Source organism: Habropoda laboriosa, unplaced genomic scaffold (genome assembly GCF_001263275.1).
Source record: "Habropoda laboriosa isolate 0110345459 unplaced genomic scaffold, ASM126327v1 scaffold423, whole genome shotgun sequence".
Classification (NCBI taxonomy): domain Eukaryota; kingdom Metazoa; phylum Arthropoda; class Insecta; order Hymenoptera; family Apidae; genus Habropoda; species Habropoda laboriosa.
Window position 1 is genome coordinate 647,736 of NW_017100606.1, and position 12,636 is coordinate 660,371.

Below are 12,636 nucleotides of genomic sequence, written 5' to 3' on the forward strand. Positions count from 1 at the left end.
ACATTCTTTCTTTAGTGCTTCCATACAAAGTGTCAGTAATTATACAGTGATATACAGACGATATTGTCACTACGTCTTTGAAGAATATCGTTTCCTCTGTTTTTTTCTGAAACTTTTACTTGTTAAAATTTTCTATCTTTCGTCTTGCTACTTTTAAGAGACTACTTTTAATGACGATCATTTTTAAAACTTATAATTTAAGAACAAATAAATAAATTTATTTTTAATAAAATACATAATACCTTTGGAAACTTCAGGAACAGTTATTTATCCTCAGATTAATATATCTTGAAATTAAGTAATCAGAATGATAGAATTATTTATGGTTGAGTTTGCATTTTATCAATGATTACTTTAAAAAAAAACCTAACAGAAAACTCTATTTTGTATTACTTTATTTGCCTTTTTAAACAGTTTAAGTTTGTTCTGAGCAATTCTTTCATGTGCTTTTACAAAATGGAGTTATTTAAGTGTTCCCATGTACATGGATCACTCTATACAAAAGTATTAAAAACTTATTTAAACTTTCTAATTACAGGAATGGGGCTGTGCGAGGCTGATAGTGTAGAATCGTTAGGGTCACATCGGGCAAGCCTGACTCACGCTCGTTTGTTGATACATCAAAGGGACTCTACGGGATCTCCAGCCCCGCCAAGACTGAATAGAAGCAATTCCATTAGGTAAGTTTAAAAGACAGTCTATTTTTTGCATTAGTTTTCACAACCTAATATATCAAATTTCTAGAAGTCATTTGCATACGTCCATATGTATAGATGCATGATTAGAGGATGCAAATTTTTTCACCACATTTTATAAAACGATTAGTTTCAGCTTTTTTTTCTGATTCTTTATAATTAATACCACTCTATGACTGCAATTGCCCGTTTAACATTTAACTCGTGAAATAACGCAGATCATTTGATACCGTTCTAGCCATCTGCGGGACAGGACATTCCCAAGGTAGTGCGAAAATCTAGAATACACATTCATCGAGCCTGTTTTTCATGCATAAGTATTGAAAGAACAAAACTTTCTAGTAGGGTTGTACTCCTTACACGCACATACGAATGACCAATTCAAGCACCAGAAATACATACATTCATGTACATTTATCATTCTGTCGAATTTTTGCACCTGTTTCGTCATACTTAATAGTAATTTAGTTATTATTGGTTAAGCACTATTTCAACTTTCTTCTTCGTATTTCATACTTGTAAATGTTACAGTGCTTCTTGTGCAAACGCATGATAAAGCTTTACCTACGATGAAAAAGAAACGTTTCACATTTGTGTATACATTTTCAAATTCTCTCTCTCTCTCTTTTTTTTTTCTTGGATGAAAATATGATAGTTTCGATAAATACAGAAAATCTCTCGTAACTTGATTCCCATGAGAATATTTTACCGTGGAAAGTGTACTTTTTCATCATTCAACTTCTGTCATTTCCTTTTGCTATGCTAACACAGAACCGTACGAGTGTATACACGATCGAGAAGCGGCACTTGACATCCGTCGAAAGGGAATTTATCTTTTAATTAGGAGCCCCTTCCAGATCGGCTAATTACGTATACACTCGCTAGGTAGACAGATGTATTTTTCATCGGCGTCCTAAGTAAACTGAATACCCAAGTGCGGAGAAGGAATTCTTGTCTGTGTTGATCGGTCTGCCCTGAAAATGTTCCATTCAAAGAACTTAATTAAACACCAATTTCCTCGTGTCTGAAGATATTCATTTCGGACACATGCGTGCCCGGGTAAACTGTACTCTGTAATATCTTTTTACCTTGGCAATTTCTGATTTCTCTTGTTCCTGAATTAAAAATCGAGCATACGGTAAATGTTTTCTGCCGTTTGACAGAAAAGTCCTTAGGCGGATAACGCGCACGAAAGATCAACAAGGTTTCTGCCTGATTATTTAGTCGCCTCTCCCCTTTCTTAACCCTAGTGCGTTCTTTCGTTCGACTGTACACTTGAGGTTTTTGGGTCCTTTTTGACCCAGAGGTCTTAGGTGCAACAATTTTTGTTACCAGCACGCCATATGAACTTAGGTGATGAACTTTCGATGTAATGTTAAGGGAACGTAAATTTGATAACAGCAAAAGTAATTAAAAAGATAAGAAAGGCGATGGGTCAAAAGAGACCCGAAGACCGCTCTAGGGTTGAACATTCACATTAGACCATCTATCGATGCACGTTGCGCGCTTTTTATTCTCCGAAGGTGCAAACAGTTCGTTATACGTTCGTCGTGATATCTAACGCGTTGCTTTATCACGAATAACAATGACGTTGATGATCGATGGAATAAATTTTGGATGAAATTGTGGAACTTTTTGCCAATCTTCGGAAGCATCTACGATGTAATATATACTGCAGCACCTTTGACCAGTGACTTAGATGGTTAAACGTCTGTTTTCGCAGATCCACGAAAAGCGAAAAAATGTATCCGTCGATGTTAGCTAGAGGAAGTGGAGCTTCATCCTCCGTCGGTGAAGAAGTTGGGGTCGGAATAGGAATGAGCGTAGGCGTTGAGCCATATTACAGTGTTCCTGTAGGATCTACCGGGTGTACGGGACAACACTGGTCTCAACCGACGTCTCCGACGCCCACGCATACTTCTCGGCAACCGCCTAATCTTTATCAGCACGTGCATAAAGATGACGATAGTAAGTTCCCGTTTAAAGAGATATCAACTTATTTTTTTTTTTTTTTTCAAAATGGAGTCCCGCATACTTACGTGTATAATCTGTCGACAAAATAATACGAGAATCAAATTATACGCTGCTCGCCAAAAAAAAAATTGCAGTTGCATAAATCTGGAAATCGCATATTTTTTTCGGGTTACTCGGGAACGTAAATTTCTATTTATTTATGATTTCTATTACGTAAATTTCAGATTTGTGCGATTTTATTTTTAAGGTGTTTCAACTTTTTTGGCGAGCAGTGTGCATAATTTTTTTTTGCAACTCCAGTGTTCGGTCTTTTCCTTTTAGTGAAAATTAACGGGGAACGAATTTTCTCTTCTTTTGCCCTCAGTCCACGGTTCCTCTGTGTCTTTGGTATCGACAGCGAGCAGTCTGTACAGTTCAGCCGAGGAGAAACAGGCGCACGAGCTGAGGAAATTGCGACGAGAACTTGTCGACGCTCAAGAGAAGGTCCATTCGTTGACTAGTCAGCTATCGACAAATGTGAGTACATATTAAATTGATTGTATTGGTAAAGCGTGTTTGACGCTTTACACGAACTACCTGTTACCGTTCATTTTGAGTCGTGTGCATTTCGTAATTTATGTATCAGTTTTATTCAACTGACGCCGTGAATATACACAGTAGCTTCGAACAGAACCATCTTACTCTGAAGCGGGGAATTATTCTTAATGTACCTGACGAATTGGCGCGAATGATTAATCATAATTAATCGAGCAAGACAGTAAGTTAGCAAACTTGCTGATCAATTAAATCCAAGCGTTTTATATTTGTTAAATGTGTTCGTATCTGAAAAAATTCAACAAATCATGAATAACATGTACACTATCAGGCAAAAGTTTGAGATCACTGTACACTGTGCAAATTGCATCAAAAATTTCCAGAAGACAGTTAGCAATTTTAAGAATTTTTTAACAAATTTTTTCTCGTTTAAATCAATCGAAATGAGGTAAATTGCTATTGATCTCCACAGCATCAATTTCAAATCTATAAAGAATTATTAGCAGATTAGATATTGATGTAAGTTAGCAGGCGATGCCACACTTTTGGCCGGTAGTGTAGGTCACGGAGAAACGAAGTATATTAACAGAATATTTTATACCTACAATCGATTTACTTACATACTAATTATAAAATCAATATTATTCTTAAGGTCAGTTTTTTTCAACATTTACTTTTTGTCGAAGGAAAATGTTTAGGAACAATTAAAACCAATCGGAAGCGAAATACGTATACTCTATATAATTATGACTTCCATCTCTTAAACACAATATTTCCCCCGTCTTATTCGCCCTTTGAAACCGTTGAAATTACGTATAAAAATTTTTTCTTCCATCTTATTCATCTCTTCAAACCATTTAACACTAGAACTACCGACCGGGTCAAAATGACCCGTTACCATCTTTCGAGAAAACGTGAATGTTCAATACTGGTAAGTATTATCATTTGTAACCGTCCGAATTTATTTTCTGCAGGTATGCTTCTATTTCTATCGATATGAATCGAATTTTCCAATTATGGTTTACTTACGTAAAAATTCACTTTTGGAAAGTCGGTAATGTCATTTTGACTCGGCTGGTAGTTCTAGTGTTAAATTCTGTCTGAAAATTTTCTCGTACCATCATAGCTAGAGAAGACAAATAGGTAGCCTGTTTTACGTAGCACACCCTGTATAGTGCAGAAAATATAGTTGAGAAAAGAAATATCATCCCTTGCAATTCAAACAACTTGTTTTTGAAGTATTGGGGTCATCTCATAAGTTCGTGCCGAAAGCGAAAAATATTTTGATAAAAATCCAAAGAAGTTCCATAACAACGATATGTATGTAATTGTCTTACCAGAAGAACTAGGAAAATGTAGAGTGATAAGTTTTTCTTTTTTTTTTATCAAATTTAAATGCTCGTTGGAAATATTGATCTAAATTATAAAATTCGACACGAACTTGTAGGATGACTTATTACATTTATATAGTACCCAATAACAACTTGTATTCTTATACAATTGATATGAATATCTAAAGTTCTAAATCACCAATTGACAAATTCTGTTAATACATAGAATTTGTTTATTATATCAGCGTGGACATAATTGCACGCTCCTTAGATAAGAAATTTGAAGTAACTAAAAAAACCTTGCTTTTCATTAACAATATTAATAATTATTATCACATAATAAAATTTAACCTGTTTACAATTTCAGGAATATTAGACGAAATTGTTAACGTTTACCAATATGTGTTAATTAATTCAAACGCAAACCCTTAAATTTCTCAATGTAAGAATAAATAGACCTGTGTCGCTTTGAAAGAAAACGGCTCAGTTACATGAACAATTACGGCATGATTAAATTGAATTGCTCGAATCGGTTTACGAAACTGTCGGAACACGAGTACAATTTCGAACTCCCCGCGTTATTCCACAACAACGGAAGCGTCCTTACGTCTGAGTGGCTGTTTAGCAGGGAAGATCACCGGCCTCAGCCAATCACATGCGAAGCAGCCACTTGCGGGCATCTTGGATCGCTATAGCGTGGATCGGCAGTCAGTTTACATTTAGTTTGTGCCGAGACGTGCTACTTTGAACGTTGTGTGTTACATCGTACGCATTGTGCATGCAAAATAAACAGTTTGTGTGTTAGATGATCGAAAGTCGACGATCGAAAACCGCGATTTAATATCGTGTGACGAAGTGTGAGGAAATTGTTACTGCGGAAAATTGATTCATGTTCTGTCAAACATGTTCAACCAGTGATCAATTGGTGTCCGGATCGACGGCTGGATCGATGTGCCCGAAACATAATCCTCCAACGCGGCAAAGTGGTTGAAAGAAAAGTAATTGAAATAGAGTTGTTCGTCTGGTTCGATTCCTACTAATATAAACGGTGATTCGATCATTTTCCGTTGATAATTTATCCTCGTACACCGTGCTTTCTCTTTAGAAATGTTTTGTCCGCAAGTTTATATGCTTTACGCTAGTGACACTTCGTAGGTTTATTAGCCCCTCGCCTTCTTTACGTCGGAACAAACATTAGATAAAGCGAGAGTTTACATTTTTAAATGTCGCACTACTGAAAAATCGCGCCTGGAAAAAGTGTAATTGCATTGTCGTCTCTGTAAACATTTCCAGAGAATTTACGTTGACATTTTAAAACCGAAATGCTGACATGGACGTGACACAAAAAAAAAAAAAACTTGTCGAAACATGATCGTTTGAGTCGTGGGTACAATTTTAGACAGAAGTGTAGTTGGAGTAAAATTCGATATTATTAGAGAGTAATGCGATAGATTTGTTGAAAACTTAATAGAAACGAATTGACTAATTTAAGTGTGAGCTTGACTCGTTACTGTTGTACACATAATCGCGATATGATATCGAAGTGCATCGCGAATTAATCAATTTCCATACTGAAGCTCAGCAATCTGCATACAAATACACGTTTCAATTTACTAAATAGGTTCCGTGAGATAATCCTTTAATTAGGCAGCTTTTCTGATTTTCCTTTTTATTTGTACAAGGGAAACGTTCTGCTGGAAGTTCAGATAAAGCATAGGGAGTTACGAAGTTAAGAACGTGAATATAATTTTGTTATTATTTAAGTGACCAAGGTCGTCGGAACGATGCAAAGTTTAATAATTGCAAAAATTGAAAAACTGTGGAATATATTCGAAATACATCGAAAAAATTTAACGAATATTCTTACATCAAATATTCGTCTTCTTATAATATCCATAAGACGAAATTTTTAATAACGTTAACTACGTTATTTATGACACACTTGAGACGGTTTAACAGCTGAATTATAAACATTAGGACGTCCCATAAGTTCATGTCGAATTTTATAATTTAGATTATTATTTTCGACGAACCTTTAAGTTCGATATAAGAAACGTAAACGCCTTCGCACTCCGCAACTTTTTCCTATTCTTCTTGGTAAAGCCATTACGTCGTCGCTATAGAATATTCTTAGATTTTCATTCAAATATTTTTCGAACTTATGGGATTATGCACTAGTAAAATTCTGATACTAAGAAAGATTAATTTATGACGGTCTTTTCTTTTTGTTATTAACATTTCCACAGCTGTCTACGTACCTTTTTACCACTCGCACCTTTCTTACATCTACGCCTGTGAAACAGATAACCCCTGTAGAATGTCGTATAATGTGAAACCATGTTATATGGGACTAACTGCTTACGAAAAAGGGTGTTACTTTGTAAAAACCGGTAGACATGCGACGTGTTATATTTATCATTTTCATTAATATTAATAATAACCAAACAGATGCTCTACATACTGTAATACACAGATGTCACATAATACATACATCAGTACTCGCTTTATTTCCTCTTTATTCTCATTAGTGCGGAACAGCATGCAGAAGTCTCGTTTCGTACGAGAATTATTAAGTCATGCCGTAAGTTCGTGTCGAATGTTAGACCAATGTTTCCAACAAACCTTTCAATTTAATGGGGGAAAGAAACGTAAACATCTCGTTCCACAACTTTTTGCTATTTTGTTTTTGTTTTTTTTTTGGGGGGGGGGGGTAAGACAATTGTGTTGTCGCTGTAGAATTTCCTTGGATTTGTATTAAAATATTTTTCGCTAATGAAATATCATTCCACTTGAATAGTACGATTTGTTTTATTCTGTACAACAGCTACTCCTTAACCTCCCGCGTGCAATGCGTCGTATCGTTACCTCGGTGGAAGATGAATGTCTGTTTGAGGCCTACTTTTCTTACGCTACGATTCAAGCTATCTTTTAGTATATTTAAATGGATATTTGAGTTCATAGTGCAGTTAATGAACTTCAGTATCCATACATTGTCACGTCCAACGTATGACGTTGATCTTTTAATCATTCTGAGCATTCTTCTTTTAAACTTTTGCACGACGTCAGATTTCTTCACTTCGACGTAGGAACGCAGTGCGTTTTCATTTATGTATTTTACTAATGAACTACTGTATTTTACATCATATCCGGCTTTCTTTAGCGTATTCCGTATTATCTTAGGATCGAATGTAATTTTAACTTTGTATACCTATCGCTTTCAGTCTCACTAATCATTTTAGCAGCATTCACCTTCAGCTGAACGCGAATAATTTTTGTCGTTTGATGTTTACATTTCGAAAATTTTGTATTCTTTCCGTCCTGCAATCTTTCGTTGCAAATGAAGGACGTTGTTTGAAACCATCCTTCTGGTAGAGGCGCAGATCTCTCCTTTAACCCTACTACAGTCTCCGGGTCTTTTTTGACCCATCATGTTCTTATTTATATAAGAATTTCTGACGTTATCAAACAAATGTAACTAAGTAATTACAGTATTCGTACTAGTGTATAATTAATTGAGAAGCATAAGGAGTTAAAAATAATACATAAATATTTTATAATTTTTAATTATACAGGGTGAAGGCCCTGCTAAAATACGTGGAGACTTTTTTTTACCGACGAGGAAAGTTCGGTAACCGGAAAATTTTTAAAAATTTGTAACTTTGCAGAAATATGAATCAAGTGACGCTAATTATGAAACTGTACTAAGGGTGAAAAAACGTCCTAAAAAAAATGACGAGTTTTTATAGTATCGTGAATATTAACGAAACCGTACGAGATATCCGATAAATGTTAAATTCAAAGTTACATGGTTTTTGATGTCCCACATTGTGGCAGTAAAGAATTTTCGGAAAACAATTACTTTTTTCAAAATTTATCCCCACTAGTCTCAAATTTTTGAAAAAAATCTTTCTCGGATAATATGAAAACTCACGGTTCTTTTGAGGGGTGTTTTCACCCCTGAGACAGTTTCATTGTCGAAACAGAAAAACGGTTTCGTAATTAATGTCAATTAACACTAACCGTTAAAATTTCAATTTGAAACCATGCACCTGTTTTTCCCCCGTATTTTCTTCAAAATAAAAATTATTATCTAAAGGCTGTTTCCTATATTAAATTGACCTGCATTCCTTTCGGAAGAAATGTGATTATTTCGTAACCGGTCATTTGCCCGGACAAGTGTCGGTACGGTTAGTGTTAAATTGCGTTTCTAAAAAGGTTTGAAACTTTTTTTGGAAATTTTCCTCTCATTGCTGACACCTCACGGACACCTCGAACGTTACATTTGGAGTACATAAAAAACGAAAGAGGCGCGGTATTAGTGACATGATTCGAGCCATAAAAGTGGTGAACACCGCGTCGAAATATAAAATTTTCATTTTAGTGTCCGCCTTCTGGCTGGATCGATGGACAGAAAGGGGGCACATATATGGTAGGAAAGAAGTGCTTCGAGGATCGTTCCTAGAAAACGAAGGATCTACTGGAGTCGCGATGATTTTTGCGCCGCCTATATGCGACTATCCAACATTCTCAGCGCGTACATCTTCGTCCATTATTGTCATACCTTATTTTCTCCTCTTTGTCTTTTTCTTGCGTTCGTCACTCACGCGACCGGTCGACAACGCACGGAGCACTCTCGCCAACGAGAAAAGAACTCCGCCGGCTCGGAACTCGCGGTCTTTCCCTCCACCGTTTCCATTTATAGTTATTGACGCCTTGTATGGCCCATCGTTATGTCGATCATCTTGCGAATCGCCAGAGGTACGGTTTATTCGATCAAGTATAGGTGTTACTACCAGCGTGCAATTATCGAACTAGAGCACTGTTGTTGCGTAGAATAAATCGTTTCGAATACACCGGTATGATAATTCGATGTCGCGGATATTCGACGATCGGATCGAGCTGGAATCCTGGAAGTATCTCGCGATATAAGGTTGCCAAGATTTCCGAAATTTCACCTGTATTCCAGAATTGGGTCTATTTTATGTGACTACTATATTAGATTTTTTTTTATTTTTCAATCTGCGTATTATTTGATTAAAAGGATAAAAAAACGAAAGAAACATCGATGCATCAAGGGAGCAATAGAGATTTCTGAAATTTTTAATATTCTACGTGCATTCTAAAATTAGTTCTATTTTATGTTACTAATATGTTAGATTTTTTTAAATTTTCAATTCTGCATATTATTCGATTAAAACGATAAAAAAACGAAAGAAACATCGATGTATCAAGGGAGCAATAGAGATTTCTGAAATTTTTAATATTCTACGTGCATTCTAAAATTAGTTCTATTTTATGTGACTACTATATTAGATTTTTTAAAATTTTCAATTCTGCATATTATTCGATTAAAACGATAAAAAACGAAAGAAACATCGATGCATCAAGGGAGCAATAGAGATTTCTGAAATTTTTAATATTCTACGTGCATTCTAAAATTAGTTCTATTTTATGCGACTACTATATTAGATTTTTTTTATTTTTCAATCTGCGTATTATGCGATTAAAACGATAGAAATTAATATACATAAAATTCCGAATGAATTTTGTACCAGAATTTCAAGATTCGATTCCAAAAGCAATTGTTGATTCAACTCAATTCCACGTTTTCAAGTTCCCGCTCACACATTAAGATTTGGTATCCATTGAGACGGTAATTTGAAGCAGTTCCAGAAACCTAAATTCAAGTAGTTCGGAATTCTACGCTAAACGGTTGCTTGTTTAGTGCATAAACATAGATTAGATTGAAATAACGAGGATGTTCTTCGCTTGTGTATTTTAAAATATGCAAATTACTAGATATTAACTTTTCAGTACTTTTTAATAGCCCACGTTGATACGAGCCTGCATACATTTTCCGTTTAAAATACCTTCTAATCATACAAGACATCTACCTGTTAAACAGAAATCGCACCTATTTCGTAGAAGTGTTTCTAAAAAATCTCGATGAAATATTTAAACTTCATTTCTGCAATATCTAAGACAGTATAGAGGTATATACTACTTATTTTAATTTTTATTTATTTCTTATGTGGTTCAATTTTATTATTTATTTTATTTTATTATTCAAATTTTCATACGGCGATATTTCTTTCGACCAACAATCTGTGAAATTTTCACCGATTATACAAGTTTACACATTAGCATATAGAATTCACCGAAACGAAAATTCATTCAGCAGATACGTGTTCAACAGTACCTTTTTAATGAATCATTAGAAGCGACGAGAAAGTTCTTTTCCATTAGAACGCGCAACCTAACACAGGGTACCTCCAAATTGTACAATTAAAAATGTTTTATAAATATAACGCGTCGTAAAAATCCTCGATGGACAACTTGAAGGGTAAAAAGGAAAAACAAGAACAAAAAATTAAAATGCAAAACTAATATTTCATTCGATGAAATTTTTTCCCGTGAGTGTAGCAAATGATTTAAATGACCACTTCCCTCTTGCTAGCATAAGTATGCTCTTTTCTCCACGTTGAAAAATATCGAAAAAACAAAAATGTTACAATATTTTGAAATGTGTCGAAGAGTTTCGCGCCACCCTGTATACACTTAGAAATACTTTCTTAAACAGCTCAAACGAGAAATAAGTTTTATTTCAAATTTGTAACACAAACTTGTTACCATTGAGATGTCGAGTTTAGAATTCTACCAGCTCTGCCAATTTTACCGAGTTCGAGGAATACAAAATGTAATGTCGAAGATGACGATTAGGATACAAACAGTTTATTTACCCTAGAACTTTATCTTCAAAAAAAAAAAATTGCTTTTCGAGGAAAGCTTTATAACATTTGAGTATTTCATATTTTGCAAAGAACGTAGCATACGTTTTTGCACTGAATTTATTTTCAATTATCTGAGTTTACAGAGTAAAATAGTATTGTACTAACATGAAACTAGTCTGAATGTGATGAATAGCAAAGTACCATGTTCATCAAATGCTTGATTGTAACTGATTGAATGCTGCATCGTTCCTTCCCGATCAGTTAGTTCGATTCTTCGTTCTGTGGTCGTTTGTTATCCTTTGAAGGCAAGAAGAACGTAACGTGTTCGCTTCGTGTGGTCGCCAGTATCGCGACCTGTAGTTTTTCTTTTTCTCATGCATAATATTTTTCACATATGGAAACGGTCGTTTAGAATATCACCTTTAGAGGCGTACACGACGATAAGCCATTTTTTCAAGAATTTTTCGCACAATGGAAATAGTTGTAATTTCAAATTTTTCGACCTGTACTTCCGGGGAAGAACCCCCCAGGAGTCCTTTCCATAGGTAGACTGAGTCGTTTGCGTTCAAGTCTAACTTCTTCACTGTTTGAAGCGTTCAAAAAATCTGAAAAAATTCCGAAGTAGGTGTCAAAGTCTCTGCTATATTATACAATCGTTGGTTAGGTAAAATGCTTAAAACTTTTTTCAATAAAAATCAAAATTCGTTTCGAAGATATACAGGAGCGAAATTTGGGTCGTTAGAAACGCCTGTAGAGAGTTAAGAGTTATAAATTTCGGTGAAAATTGCTCGAGTAAAATTCCGCAAATCACCGATGTCCTCGATGTCACAACATTTGACCTAAAGGTTAGAAGTCCCGCTCAATAGCAGAAGTGACTTGTTATCGCAACGTGAGTGGTGTTTCTCGAAGAAACATTCTAACGAAGAACACTTGGATGGCGTTGTCCACTTTCGTTCTTTCCGCACGTACCTGCGACTCGAAATTCACAGCCTCGACAGACCCCAGGCTTTTACTGCTTAGGCTGGAATAATCGATTCTGTGGCCTTCAGGGCACCCTACCACTTCCGGATGAAAAATACTTCTACTATTCTTCCGAGAGAGCATGGGTTCTTCCGCCTTGACATTACGATTGCTCATCCGGTCGCCCATAAATCAAAAAACGTTTTCCGGCTTCAGCGGTGTTTCTAAAATATGGCGAAGGACAATGGCTATAGTATATACAATGTTTGCGACGTTTTTCGTTACTCTGATGGATAGGTACTGTTTTATTTCAACACATCAGTTTCATTTTTTTCTAAACGTTTTTTGGATAAAATTTCGCTTAATTTGTTTAATTTCTCATGTACAGGACGAGTCACACCTGGACTCTAG

General features: G+C 35.4%; 1 protein-coding gene across 1 annotated transcript in view; it reads left to right on the forward strand.

The window, feature by feature from the left end:
* The window catches only part of LOC108576714 (protein sickie), a 334,182-nt gene that overhangs the window by 243,295 nt on the left and 78,251 nt on the right, over nucleotides 1–12,636 (forward strand). The window contains exons 13-15 of the mRNA XM_017939771.1: nucleotides 539–680; nucleotides 2,419–2,663; nucleotides 3,034–3,185. Coding sequence (XP_017795260.1) covers nucleotides 539–680; nucleotides 2,419–2,663; nucleotides 3,034–3,185 — 539 coding nt within the window. The remainder of the gene's footprint in view (nucleotides 1–538; nucleotides 681–2,418; nucleotides 2,664–3,033; nucleotides 3,186–12,636) is intronic.